The sequence below is a fragment of the Habropoda laboriosa genome, unplaced genomic scaffold (assembly GCF_001263275.1).
Source record: "Habropoda laboriosa isolate 0110345459 unplaced genomic scaffold, ASM126327v1 scaffold648, whole genome shotgun sequence".
In the NCBI taxonomy this organism is placed as follows: Eukaryota; Metazoa; Arthropoda; class Insecta; order Hymenoptera; family Apidae; genus Habropoda; species Habropoda laboriosa.
In genome coordinates this window covers 1199482-1211721 of record NW_017100857.1, presented here as the reverse complement: position 1 = coordinate 1211721, position 12240 = coordinate 1199482, and the positions used below count along the sequence as shown (strand labels likewise).

The window sequence follows — 12240 nt, the reverse complement described above, 5'->3', positions numbered from 1 at the left end:
CAATTTATTTCCTATTAATACTAACTTGTGATATATAATAATTATTAGATTTTTATATAATGATAGCATCCACTTTTGTTACAAAATAAATAAACAGTAATATAATATTAGTCCAAAAATGTTACTACTTGATAAGATAAGATTATAAAGAAATCCTATAAAAAGAATAAAACTGTTTTTATATATAAAACTATTTATTTAATGATATGGAAATGTTTCAGTGTTTGCAGTATATTACAGTTATCACTGCACATAGTATATTCTACACACATAACATTAATTATTTTTCAAATATGAATTGAAATTATATTTTAATTGTAAAATGGATTGTATGTAATCCAGTGTGCCCTATCTTGTTCTGCTGCAGATTTATGAGTAGTGAAGATACTTTTGAAAACTTCTGATGCTTTGGGATCTTTAGCAACACTATAATTATCTTTAACTTTTTTATATGCTGGATCTTCAGCTTCTGTTCTATTGCTATTAATCTTCATAGCAGAAGTTTTATCCTCCTTCTTCATTTTTTTCTTTGGTGCTTCATCTTGCTTAATGTCTTGTGTTTGAGTGTCTTCATTATGTTTCTGCTTCTTAGATTTTTTTTGAACTGCCTTTCGAACTATCATGTTTTTTTCCATTTGTTTAAGATCATCCCCTTCTGCATTTATAATAACCATATCTGTTTCAGTAAAAGGTTGTTGGCATTGATGACATATCTGAAAAACATTAGAATATTGAAATTATTATGTTTTTTCAGCTGCATGAAATATTTTTTATTTTTATATTTGTGACATAGTTACTTACTTTACTTTTGACTTCTTTAAGTGCTCTTTCACTCATTACACAACCACATGACCATAAAAAGCAGAATTTATATTTACCATTCATCTCTAATCCAATAATTGGACAAATATAAGGACTTTTTCCTTCATCTGTATAACAGTCTCCTTTCTTAGCTTTATTACCTTCAAATGCTGGATTTGATGTTAAATTTAAATTTTTCACATCTTTTAAGGTTTTAATATGTTGTGCTGATTCTGGAAGTGTACTTCGATCAAGAAGGCCTTCCAATACAGATTCTTTACTATAAAGACGACCTAAAGCACAACCAACTACTGGTGGTTGTAATGGTAACTGTTTTATTGTACAGTGTCTCCACTTGAATGCTAATTCTGCTTCTTTGTCTTTCTGCAAATAATTACAATAGTACATAATTTTATTATAAAGCGAATATTACACATGAAAAAGACTAATGTTTATATGAAATATGTAAAACATACATAAATATAAGTACAAAATTACCTGTTCTGGTTTCTTCTTAACTCTTACGAGTTCATCTCTACGGGGAATAGTTCCACCATCGCAACCCATAATATATTACAAACTAAAATCGAGGAACAATTACAACCTATTTGATTCCAACACGATTTACGTCAAACGATATTACGAATTATAGCAGTATTTAAGGTACGTATGTGCTATGTGACGCTATCACGTGAACATAGTTTTATGTTAGATGACTTCATATAGCAAAGTTTAGACGCGCCAAATTTAAATTGTCAAGTGATGCAATCAAAGCAACGAACAAAATCTTGTTAAATAACACTTCCAATGATTACTACTTAGAGACGTTCATTAAATAAATATTGATTTTCGGTTCATCCTTTCGAAATCATACTTTTCGCAAAATCCCTGCTAGACCACGCAACAGCTATATAAATGGTGGTGTGTAGTGTATTACAGTTCTACCAACTTTTCACATACAACAAAATTGATTCTATAATAAATATAATTTCAATAAACATCAAAGAATATATATTCTCGACAATTACTTTTTGTAATATATAAAAACTATATATGAAAAGTATTATCATAAAGCAATTTGAAATTAATTGAGAATATTAATTAAAGGTTGTAATCAAACTTTTTTGGTAGATTGGTAACAATACCGATTATGCAGGTTTCGAGTCAGCTGATGATACTCCGTTTTAGTTTATGATTTAGTTGCCGGGCGGGTCGTAAGGCAGCAGCACACAATTGTCATCACGTGAGGTCACAATGGTTTCTGATGGTTCTGACGACGAGTGATTAGAACAACGAATGTTTTGAATTTCTGGAGAAATTCAAGCATCTGTCGCATTCTGCGCATAAAAGCGGAATTCGAGATATCCAGTAAGTAGAAATAGTTTATTTCTTATCGAAAATGGATCAATGACGAACAAATTGTAGTATAATGAAAAGTGCTTTTAACCCATGTTTTACGATTAAAGGGTGTTAAAACGTACTGTCAAAAAGTCATAATACCACCTTTCGTAACACTCAACATGACGTATCGTATGGTTGTTATATTGATTGATATTTAACTTCCAGATTGTTCGCAATTTAATTCGTGACGCATTTTTTTTTGAATGAAGGGATTCATTGTGTTATCGATTTTATAATTTATTAATGGACGCCATTAAGTCATTCCAATAATAAACCCAGTTTCGTATTTAAGTATACATATGGCCAGCCTTAATTCAAGGACACTCTTTTTCGAATGCAATTTTGTGCACACTTGTCATTTCACTATATTGATCGCTCTGTAAGTTCGGCGCGCCATTCTTACACTTAGTATATGTCACGTGGAAAGCGCGCCTAATTACATAATACCACAGTTGAAGAAATACGTCGTGCCACACCCCCTTCTTTTATTTAATTTTTACAACTCTATTCATTTTTTAAAATTCTTTGTAATGTTCAATCTTGTACAACCAATTACTATTGTATGCTCGACTAACCAACGAATCAATAGGTGATGCTTTTAGGATCATAGGATTATATGTCAAATTAGTAGATCAGTAACGTTTGATATAGAAGCAGGTGGTTGTTGACAAAAGTATTTTTTTTTCGTAGTTATTTTCAATTTAACACATCACTTAAGCAGTCGAAATAAATAATATAGTTATAATATAATTACATAAAATACTGTTTCAATATTTTTATACAAATATTTACAGATATATAAAGAATTACTTAATGTTCATACATTCAATCTATAAAAAATGTAATAATATAATTTATAATAGAAAGACTAATACATGTGAATAACTGTTGCAAAATATAATTGCATAATGTTGAAATACATAATATGATTTGTATAATACAATACAATGTTTCAGATACAGTAAGACATTTACATTGGAACATTATTCAAAATGACAGAATACTGGTTAATATCTGCACCAGGAGATAAAACATGTCAGCAGACATGGGAAACCATGAATACTTTGACAACAGTACAACATTCTCTGTCAGTCAATTACAAATTCCATATCCCAGATTTGAAGGTGGGAACATTAGACCAATTGGTGGGTTTATCAGATGACCTAGGAAAGCTTGACACTTATGTTGAACAAGTAACCCGCAAGGTGGCAACATATTTGGCAGAAGTATTAGAAAATCGGAAAGACAAGTTCCTTGAAAATCTTTTGGCTAACAATAGTGAGTACAATGTTGTTGTGCTTGTATTTTTAGAATTTGCTCTTTAATTTAAATTTTTATCTATCTTCTAATAGAAGAGGATAGATCATTGAAAAATTCAGGGGTCCAAAATTGTCCAACAACTTTTTATTTAACATTATATTTTGTTGAATAAAATGACCAAAATTAAAAAGTTATTAAATTATTACTTGACACTATTGTTTTTTTGGACCCTTGCAAACAGGTATCGATCGATTTTTTGTGTATGATGTTTTAATAATAAAATAATATTGGTTGGCAAAAACATCAGTGAATACTATACACAACACAAAACATGCACACAACTTAGATTTTTTCTTTAATGAAGATCTTAAACATGTATCAGTTGTTTTCTTAAGATTTTAATTTATTCATTGAAAACAATAATAGCACGAATAGAGTCTTTGATCCTTATTCTCCTCAGTACCCTATACTAATAGATTGATAGATAAAAACAAAATTTTGTCTGTGTACGCTAATAATAATATAACAACAATATTATTTTTTACAAATTGTCCTGGTAGATGTTTTTTTTTTTTTTTTGTTAGGAATAATATAGAGGCAAAAACTTGTGGCTATAGCACATAGTAACTAACAAGTTTAAATATGATGTGTACCATAAATTTTGAAATAAATGATCTGTTTAAGACATATGTATGCTTTATATTCTTTTATTAAAGATAATATATTTAGTTAAATGATTCTATACTATAAAAGATTATCATATAATCTACTATAATAGAATTCTTACTAGGATATGTTTATTCTTAGTATAAAAGCTTTTACCTCACAAAAAAATAAATAACATGTATAATTATCTGTAAACAAAAAATTTGCATATTTTTATTTTTATGAACTAATGTTGCTGTATGAATCTGTTAGAATCAGTATGATTTTGCACAAGTGTGTAAATGTTTTTAGTCCTTTATATCATTTCAAAAATTGAAGATCTTATTTTATATACCAAATACAGTGGTACACATCATATACTGGCATATAATTTATATGTCTGTAGAATGCTTATTACTACAATTGGGTTAGAATTTATTTAATTTATTACTTACTACAAATAATTTCTCATATTTGTGGTGTTGCTTGGCTTGCTTTATTTAATTTTGACCACATTAACCCTATTTCCCTACCTTATTATTTTATTAACAAATGCTCATACATGTGCACCATCAAAAATGTATAAAGCTACAAAAAATTGTAATACACAAACATGCAGTATCATCGTGTATTGAGATAGAAGAAATATTTTGCATATACAGAAATCTAGACATAGACCACACTTATTAAACATTTACAAAGGACGCAAGGAGTTGCTTGGGTTACTGTGGTCACCAAGCTCCAATTAGTTATTATAAGGATTCTTTCCCTTTTTATTCAGTTCTCTTATTTATTACCCCTTGGCATTATTAATCATTTGCAATTTAAGTTTATACCACTGCATATCATTTGCTCATACGATTTTTAGTTTTTCTGTTCATTTTTATTATGTATTGTTTTACATTTATTTTTCCTTTCTTTCATTTTTCGTTATTGCTTTTGCCAAATCGGAGTATTTAACGAAAAATTTACTTCAAGGTATATGTGGCAACTACTTTAATTTAAATTCCTTGTAAGAAAAAGAATAAAAATCAGTAGTGAATTTTTAACTGTAATTCAATTATCTTATTATCATTGGAATAATATAATTATGGAGTGCATATTTTTTTATAGATATAATCTTTTTAAGTGTAAATAGTTTTTTTTTTTTTTTTTTAAAGACAGGATAAAAATAATTGTAATACTTGTAATATTTGCACTTATTAGATGTTAAATTGTAAAGGGTAATGTTTCGTTATAATGTAGAAAAGTTTACATTTTGTAGAGTATATTTTCGGAATTAAAAGTTCTTCATTATGATACAAAGATTTCTATGCGCTAAATACTCCGTGAATTTTTTTGAGTTATTTTGATTGAGTTTCGACAGCATTGTCGTTAGGCATTTGCGTAGGACGCAATAATAGTTGAACGAGACGTAAGAAAGTCGCGCGGAGATTGGGACTGGGCTGTAATGGATAGGTCAAACGTCAATGGATGGGGAGAGCTGGAGCCCCGAAGGGGGCCCGGACACCCCGCCAAACACCCCCGTCACCCCATCACACAAGACTTCAAAGGAACACCACAAGCAGTGGAGGGAATCGGAGAAATGTGAACCAGACCCGGCCGCCTGTTTAGGTCAGCATCATCACCAGCGTCATCATCATCATCACGAGCATCATCATAGTCACAAACATCACAATCATCCCTCTGATTTCGAAAAAAAATCACACAGTCCTCAAGGCATCTGTGATGTCCGGTCATCAAATGATCCTTTATCGGCATATTCATGCTACCATGCGCATTGGTGCGCCGCTTCTACTTCTTCCACACCTATTCCTAGTCCTACTCCTACAAGTCCGAGTCTTTCCCTTTCATCAAACTGTAGCAGTGAAGGAGAGACCAGATGGCAGTCGGCGTCGCGTCATCGGACTACTGAGAAAGCAGATCGGTCTACCTCCAATCTCAAATCACTCGGCAATGACGACGACGAAGACGATGCGGACCAAAACAACGACCAAGACCAAGACCATAGCGGCAATTTGCCCAATCCAGGTACCCGTCCTATCACCGCCAGGTCAACCCGTCGAACCTTTCCTAACATAGCTGCGAGACTTGTTCAAACCTATTTTCCTGTGCACCTCGTGATTCGCCCGTTTAGCGACCGATTCTTGTCTTGTCTTATCTCCTTTGGAGGTAGATATAGGAGAGAAAGAAAGAGAGAGAGAGAGGTTGTCATTTCATAGTATTTGAAATTTTTAAACAGTGATATTCGCATGCAGCTTCTGCTTAGAAGGGAAAGAAAAGAATATAATTAAAATTCACGTCACTCTTGTTTCAGTTCTTCCCAGTCAGTATATATACTGATAGCGTCTTTATGATCCTAGTGCGCATTTCCTTCAGTGTCAATTCTGCACAACTGCACTACATATGCAATGTTTGTAATGCTGAAATATTTTATGCCAAATCTTGCCTCCAATGTAAGAAATTATTTAAAGTCTTCATAAATGTTAATGTGCTATGTCAAATGAGAAAGCATTGCTTATTATATATTTTTTTTCATTTTGTCACTGTAATTAAATTTTGTACACTTTGTTATAATTGAATTTGCATTGTTCTGAAGACACAATTTCATTTGTATTAGTAACTATTGAATATACGTTATATATTTGTATGTATATTTTAATAATTTATCGAAAATAAAAGAACACCCTACAAAAGTCATGACAATCTCTCTCCAGTGCTTACAGCATACACGAAGTGAGACAGTACCAAAAGGAAAAATATTTGGCTTAGTTTACTTAGCTTGTGATTCAAAATATATAAAAACCTAGTATATCAAATATTTTACGTTCTATCGCAATAATTTTCTCAGTGATATTACAACATTATTTGATTTCTTGTGCACGCAGGAATTTAAAAAATTGGAAGATAACAAAGACAGCTGCCCATGTTCTAGCACATTTTAATTGCAACAAATGTGCGTACATTCTCAAAGTTTATTTTTCGGGAAATGCTCTAGTATGTTTTAAGTTCTTAGCTAGTTCTTTTTCACTCCTGCGTCCTAGTGGTGATTAAATACTTCACAGTTTTGTACAAACTACAAGATACATTAAGTAATTGTTCAACTTTTTAAAAAAATCACTTATGATGACATGAAAGTGTTCTATTTGATTAATATTTTTTGGAAATCATTCAATCAACTGTTCCAGGTGCTGTGGACGAATGAATGAACACATAGTGTATTACCTTTATCATTATCAATCCTTTTTGTTTTTTACATTTTAATTGCTTCTTTTTATAATTTTTGATTTTATGTTTTCTTATACCATACTTTGTTTTAATTTTCCTATGTATAACACTTTTTGTTATATATTATTTTTAGAAGATACATGTTTAAATAAGTCTTAAATCTACTAGAGATCACTCGTATACGATTCTTTAATAAAATTAGAATGTGTTAGTATAATAAGTTAGCCTGATGCAATTATTTTAGCATTACACTAAGTTATTTAAGTAATTTAAATAAAATATTAAAATTAAAATTTATTACGAAAATCAGAAGTATTTATGGATTTAAAATTCGTAACATCCATAAATACAACCGAAAGTATGGTTTAAGAACAATTGTAAGAGATATGCTACATCTAAATACAGTAACACTATCTTGTACGATTTTATTTCTTTCGATATATTTTTTAGCATTTTTTTCTATACCTAGCTTTCACATGCTTTTTAACCGTTACTTTCTATAATTTTCATAGAAAGACAATACTGCACAAACTATAATACATGTATACATATGTATTATGGACGTTAGCACAGATTACAGATGAGACACGATTAACTAAAATTTTAAAACACTTATCGATCGGTACATGGACTTATAAAATACTGTTTCGCATGATCAGATAGATTTTGAAGACAGTATGGTGCTCAATACCCTTCAACACTACAAGTTACCCATATCACATAAACATCCTACTGATCAACTTTTATAAAGTACCTCATTAAAAACAGTTAGCATGAAGCGCTTAAATATTTTAGCTTAGCTGTATATTGTGTCTGTGTTACTATTGCTCATGCTATATCATTTAGGTCACTAATATACACAGGACACACATGATATTTGAGATTACTATTTGAAAAGATGCAAAGAATCCATTTTATATATGATCATTATATTTTGTAGTATTCATTACATTCATATTCTAATAAACCAAGTGTACATGCGTTGCGTGCATGCGTGCGTGCGTGCTTATTCATCCAGAACTATCAATCGACAAATTCATGAAAGAACATAATAATGTAGTTCAAAATTCATTGTAGTTACGGAGTTATCATAAATTTTGTTTGAATGAATATTTTATAAAAAAATCTTTTTTAATTGACAATAAAAAGGAATATATTTTGATTCTTTGAAATAATTCTGGTATACATTTATACTAAATATTCGGTTAAAGGGACTAGCTAGAACTGCTTAATTCATTCAAACGTGATTTACGAGTAATTCTTTGTCATTACAAATATATAAATAAGTTAATTAACTTGAGCTAACATCTAATTAAAAAATATACCTATTAAAAGAATGATTAATTCTACTTAAATAAAATGAATCTCGCAATGAAAAAAAAAAAAATTGATAATATAAAGTGCTTCTATACATTAATGTTTGCATGCTGTATTTTTGTTAATGTCTCGCTTATTTTTGTAATGCTAATAATAAGTAAGGAGCGTACTAGAATCAAAAAATGAGTTTAGTAGAAACAGTCTTTCTCTGTTATCTCATTATTTATTGTGAATACTCTCCTTATCACAGAGTCAATCTGAGAATTATTTTAATTGTGGTTCAGCTAAAATTTAAATTAATTAGATATGTATTCATATGCATAACTGTATTGCGCACATACAGGTCCATAAAACTCAAAATTATGAATACACTTATGTTTCTCCTTTTTTTATTTTTTTAAGAAAATATTCAGAATTTTGTAAACACATTTCGTTTATAAATCTAAAAATGTATTTGGAAAAAGAAGAATATAGAAATTGCATCACTATTTAGAAGAGTATGCAGTTTACATTGAAAATATAGTACATTCCTGTATTTGTACAATACATTAACAATTCAACAGAGCTTTATCATTTTCAGCTTATAAACTTTATTAAATCATTAAAAATATATTCAGTACTGCATTTGTAAGCACACTCAAGCACTTAGAATACTACATGTGATTTAAACATTGCATGTTACTTATGACTCCATACTTTCAAAATTTTATGAGCTCTGTTTGAATATTTATATAGAAAATGAAAGTGGTTAATCCACAGGACAATTACACTAATATTTTAAATTTACTAGGTGATCTACCATCATATATAACTCGATTCCAGTGGGATATGGCAAAATATCCCATCAAGCAATCATTGAGAAATATTGCTGACATTATCAGTAAACAAGTGGGTCAGATTGATGCAGACCTTAAAACTAAATCTGCAATATACAATAATTTGAAAGGAAGTTTACAAAATCTTGAAAAGAAACAAACGTAAGTTTATTATTAAAATGGAATAAAATCTTCATGTATGTAACATTTTATAATTTTCTTGAATTTAATTGTGAAAGGACTTATGTTCTTCAATAGTTACTCAAATACTTGTTATTGTGCCAAGGTAAATTTCTTTAGTGTTTTTAAAACTTTTGTTTTATAATTATTAATTACATAATTAATGATATACTTTGTTTATATAAAATTTTCAGAGCTAGTGTTCAAGAATGGTACAGTGTATATGAAAAATTAACAAATATGATAGTACCACGTAGCACACAACTTATTACCGAGGATTCTGAATATGGATTATTTACTGTCACTTTGTTTAAAAAAGTCATTGAAGAATTTAAATTACACGCTCGTGAAAAAAAATTCATTGTTCGTGATTTCATATACAATGAAGAAGAATTAGCAGCAGGTAATTAAGATTTTAATATGACCTTTTATTGCCACTTATACTAGTTATTTTTTTTTTTTAATTTATATACAAATTGATTTTTATTTACTGTCATGGAATTAACTAAAATATATTGTAGGAAAAAATGAGATAACAAAGCTGGCAACTGATAAAAAAAAACAATTTGCCAATATTGTACGTTGGTTAAAAGTTAACTTCAGTGAATGTTTCTGTGCATGGATTCACGTTAAAGCTTTACGTGTATTTGTAGAATCTGTTTTAAGGTAACAATAAATAATATTTGATATTAGAAAGTTTACGTACATTCATATATATTAATTAAAATCATAACTTCTTTAGGTACGGATTGCCGGTGAATTTTCAAGCAATTCTGTTACATCCTCATAGAAGGTGTGCAAGGCGATTACGCGAAGTTCTTAATCAGCTTTATGCTCACTTAGATTCCTCTGCTACAGCATCTTCTGCTGCACAGGGAAATCAAGATGTAAGTTACAACATCTTAATAATAAATTACTATTTTAAATTAGCTTATTTTATTTTTTGCTAATTTTTTTTATGAAAATTATCTTTTGTAGTGCACTACTTAATATTCTTTTCGTATTGGTTTGTTCAAACAGAACGTCGATATACCAGGATTAGGTTTTGGCCAAAACGACTATTTCCCTTATGTGTATTATAATATCGACATAAACATGCTCGGCAAATAGGTTTAATCGCAAAAAATACGTCTATTTTCCTGTATTTTAAATATCTTCATTTACATAACACATACTTTTATAACTCCAGGTACTTATAAAACAGGTGCGTACAAAGTAGTATTGTTTGCTTACATGAAATACAGTGTTTTGCGTTTTTTAGAACGTCAATACAATCCTGATTTTCAATGTAAAGGTAATTGTAGTCGGTTTATTTCCAAGAGTGAACCAAATATTTACCCAAAAATAATATTTTTTTAGTACATTAAAGTACCTGGAGGGATGTATGTACCCTGATATTAGCTCAATAAAAACTGTGCATAATAGATTGTACAATCATTTGTATAAATTCTAGCAAACATGTTGCAAACTTTCCTTTCTTCTCAAAAAGGTTATATTTGATTGAACAACAGAAATTAGCATAAATTAAATTCATAATCTGATTGTCTATTTCAAAGTTACGGTCTTAAACACCGAAACTGTTAAAAAATTCGATATTACAAGCATAATAACCATATATGCCTTACAATGCTTGTATATGTTAAGTTGTTAAAATTTTCACAATTAAATACAGCACAATTTATTTTATGTAATACTACAATAACAAAGAAAAAAATATCGTACCAGAATTGAAATTGTACAATATAGTACTGTATTATGTTATGTATTATCTGTAAAATGATCACCATTATAATATTGTTATGAAAGGAAAAGTTCGTCTTGTTATAAAAGCATATGTCATAATACCAATCAGCTGTTTTGATCAAAATGCTTTTACCATGTTCATTCAAAAGGTCTTCATAATGCATATATTATGCGGCAACTAGTAAAACAAATGTTATTGAAATGTTAAGATACAATAAATTTATTTCATTAAATATACAAAAAAAACTAATGTTTTAATAATGCAAAGTGTGCAGATACATGCTAATGTATCAGTGTTATTCATTAAAAATTATGAAGTTGCGAAACATTAGTTGGACTCGAAAGTATTATTATGAACATTATGTTTGAAGTTTCTGATTATAATAAATTCAATTGAAGTATTTAATGTTGATTTGAAGGAACAAATTTGCACAAAAATGGAAGTAATGATAAGGAATCGCTACAATACATATTGAATGATTAAACAGGTTGTATTATAAATGCTCTGTGTATAGAAAATATGCTATGCAATATTATTTTAAAGATCGCTTAAATGTTATTTTCCCCGAAATGGTATTTTTAATACACAAAAACAACACTGTTTAATACACAAAAGCAACAGCACTTGAAACTCTGTTTCAAAAACAGAATGTGTTATAGATATGGCAATAATTTTCTCTGATTTGTGCAACGTATTTTAACCAAAAAAAAAAAGATGATTTAGCTTATAATTTTCGTTCAAATAATTGATTATAATCAATGTTTTAAAAGTATAGCTATAATTTAAAATGTAAATTATTATATAACTGACGATAAATTGTTAACAAATAGATGAAATTATATCGTCACC

General features: G+C 29.2%; 2 protein-coding genes across 2 annotated transcripts; one reads left to right on the top strand and one right to left on the bottom strand.

Annotated features, from left to right (window-relative positions):
* Positions 1 to 311: 311 nt before the first annotated feature.
* LOC108577408 (protein RTF2 homolog) lies at positions 312 to 1493 on the bottom strand. Its single transcript, XM_017940554.1, has 3 exons — positions 1300 to 1493; positions 802 to 1185; positions 312 to 713 (listed from the first exon to the last, which is right to left on the bottom strand). The coding sequence occupies exons 1-3, from the start codon at positions 1366 to 1368 to the stop codon at positions 312 to 314; spliced, it is 855 nt and encodes a 284-aa protein (XP_017796043.1). The 5' UTR covers positions 1369 to 1493.
* A 472-nt stretch (positions 1494 to 1965) lies between these two features.
* LOC108577375 (V-type proton ATPase subunit C) lies at positions 1966 to 11058 on the top strand. The gene is made up of 9 exons (XM_017940514.1): positions 1966 to 2169; positions 3159 to 3480; positions 5566 to 5721; positions 9443 to 9630; positions 9707 to 9753; positions 9842 to 10050; positions 10169 to 10313; positions 10390 to 10534; positions 10668 to 11058. The coding sequence occupies exons 2-9, from the start codon at positions 3195 to 3197 to the stop codon at positions 10755 to 10757; spliced, it is 1266 nt and encodes a 421-aa protein (XP_017796003.1). The 5' UTR covers positions 1966 to 2169; positions 3159 to 3194; the 3' UTR covers positions 10758 to 11058.
* The last annotated feature ends 1182 nt before the right edge of the window (positions 11059 to 12240 follow it).

Bases quoted from the DNA above. Each gene is read 5' to 3' on its own strand.
- LOC108577408 (XM_017940554.1), bottom strand. From the start codon at position 1,368: ATGGGTTGCGATGGTGGAACTATTCCCCGTAGAGATGAACTCGTAAGA. The intron at 1,186-1,299 runs GTAATTTTGTAC...AATTATTTGCAG, and splicing joins TTAAGAAGAAACCAGAACAG to AAAGACAAAGAAGCAGAATT. The intron at 714-801 runs GTAAGTAACTAT...AATGTTTTTCAG, and splicing joins TTAAAGAAGTCAAAAGTAAA to ATATGTCATCAATGCCAACA.
- LOC108577375 (XM_017940514.1), top strand. From the start codon at position 3,195: ATGACAGAATACTGGTTAATATCTGCACCAGGAGATAAAACATGTCAG. The intron at 3,481-5,565 runs GTGAGTACAATG...TGTAATGGATAG, and splicing joins AAATCTTTTGGCTAACAATA to GTCAAACGTCAATGGATGGG. The intron at 9,754-9,841 runs GTAAATTTCTTT...TAAAATTTTCAG, and splicing joins ATACTTGTTATTGTGCCAAG to AGCTAGTGTTCAAGAATGGT.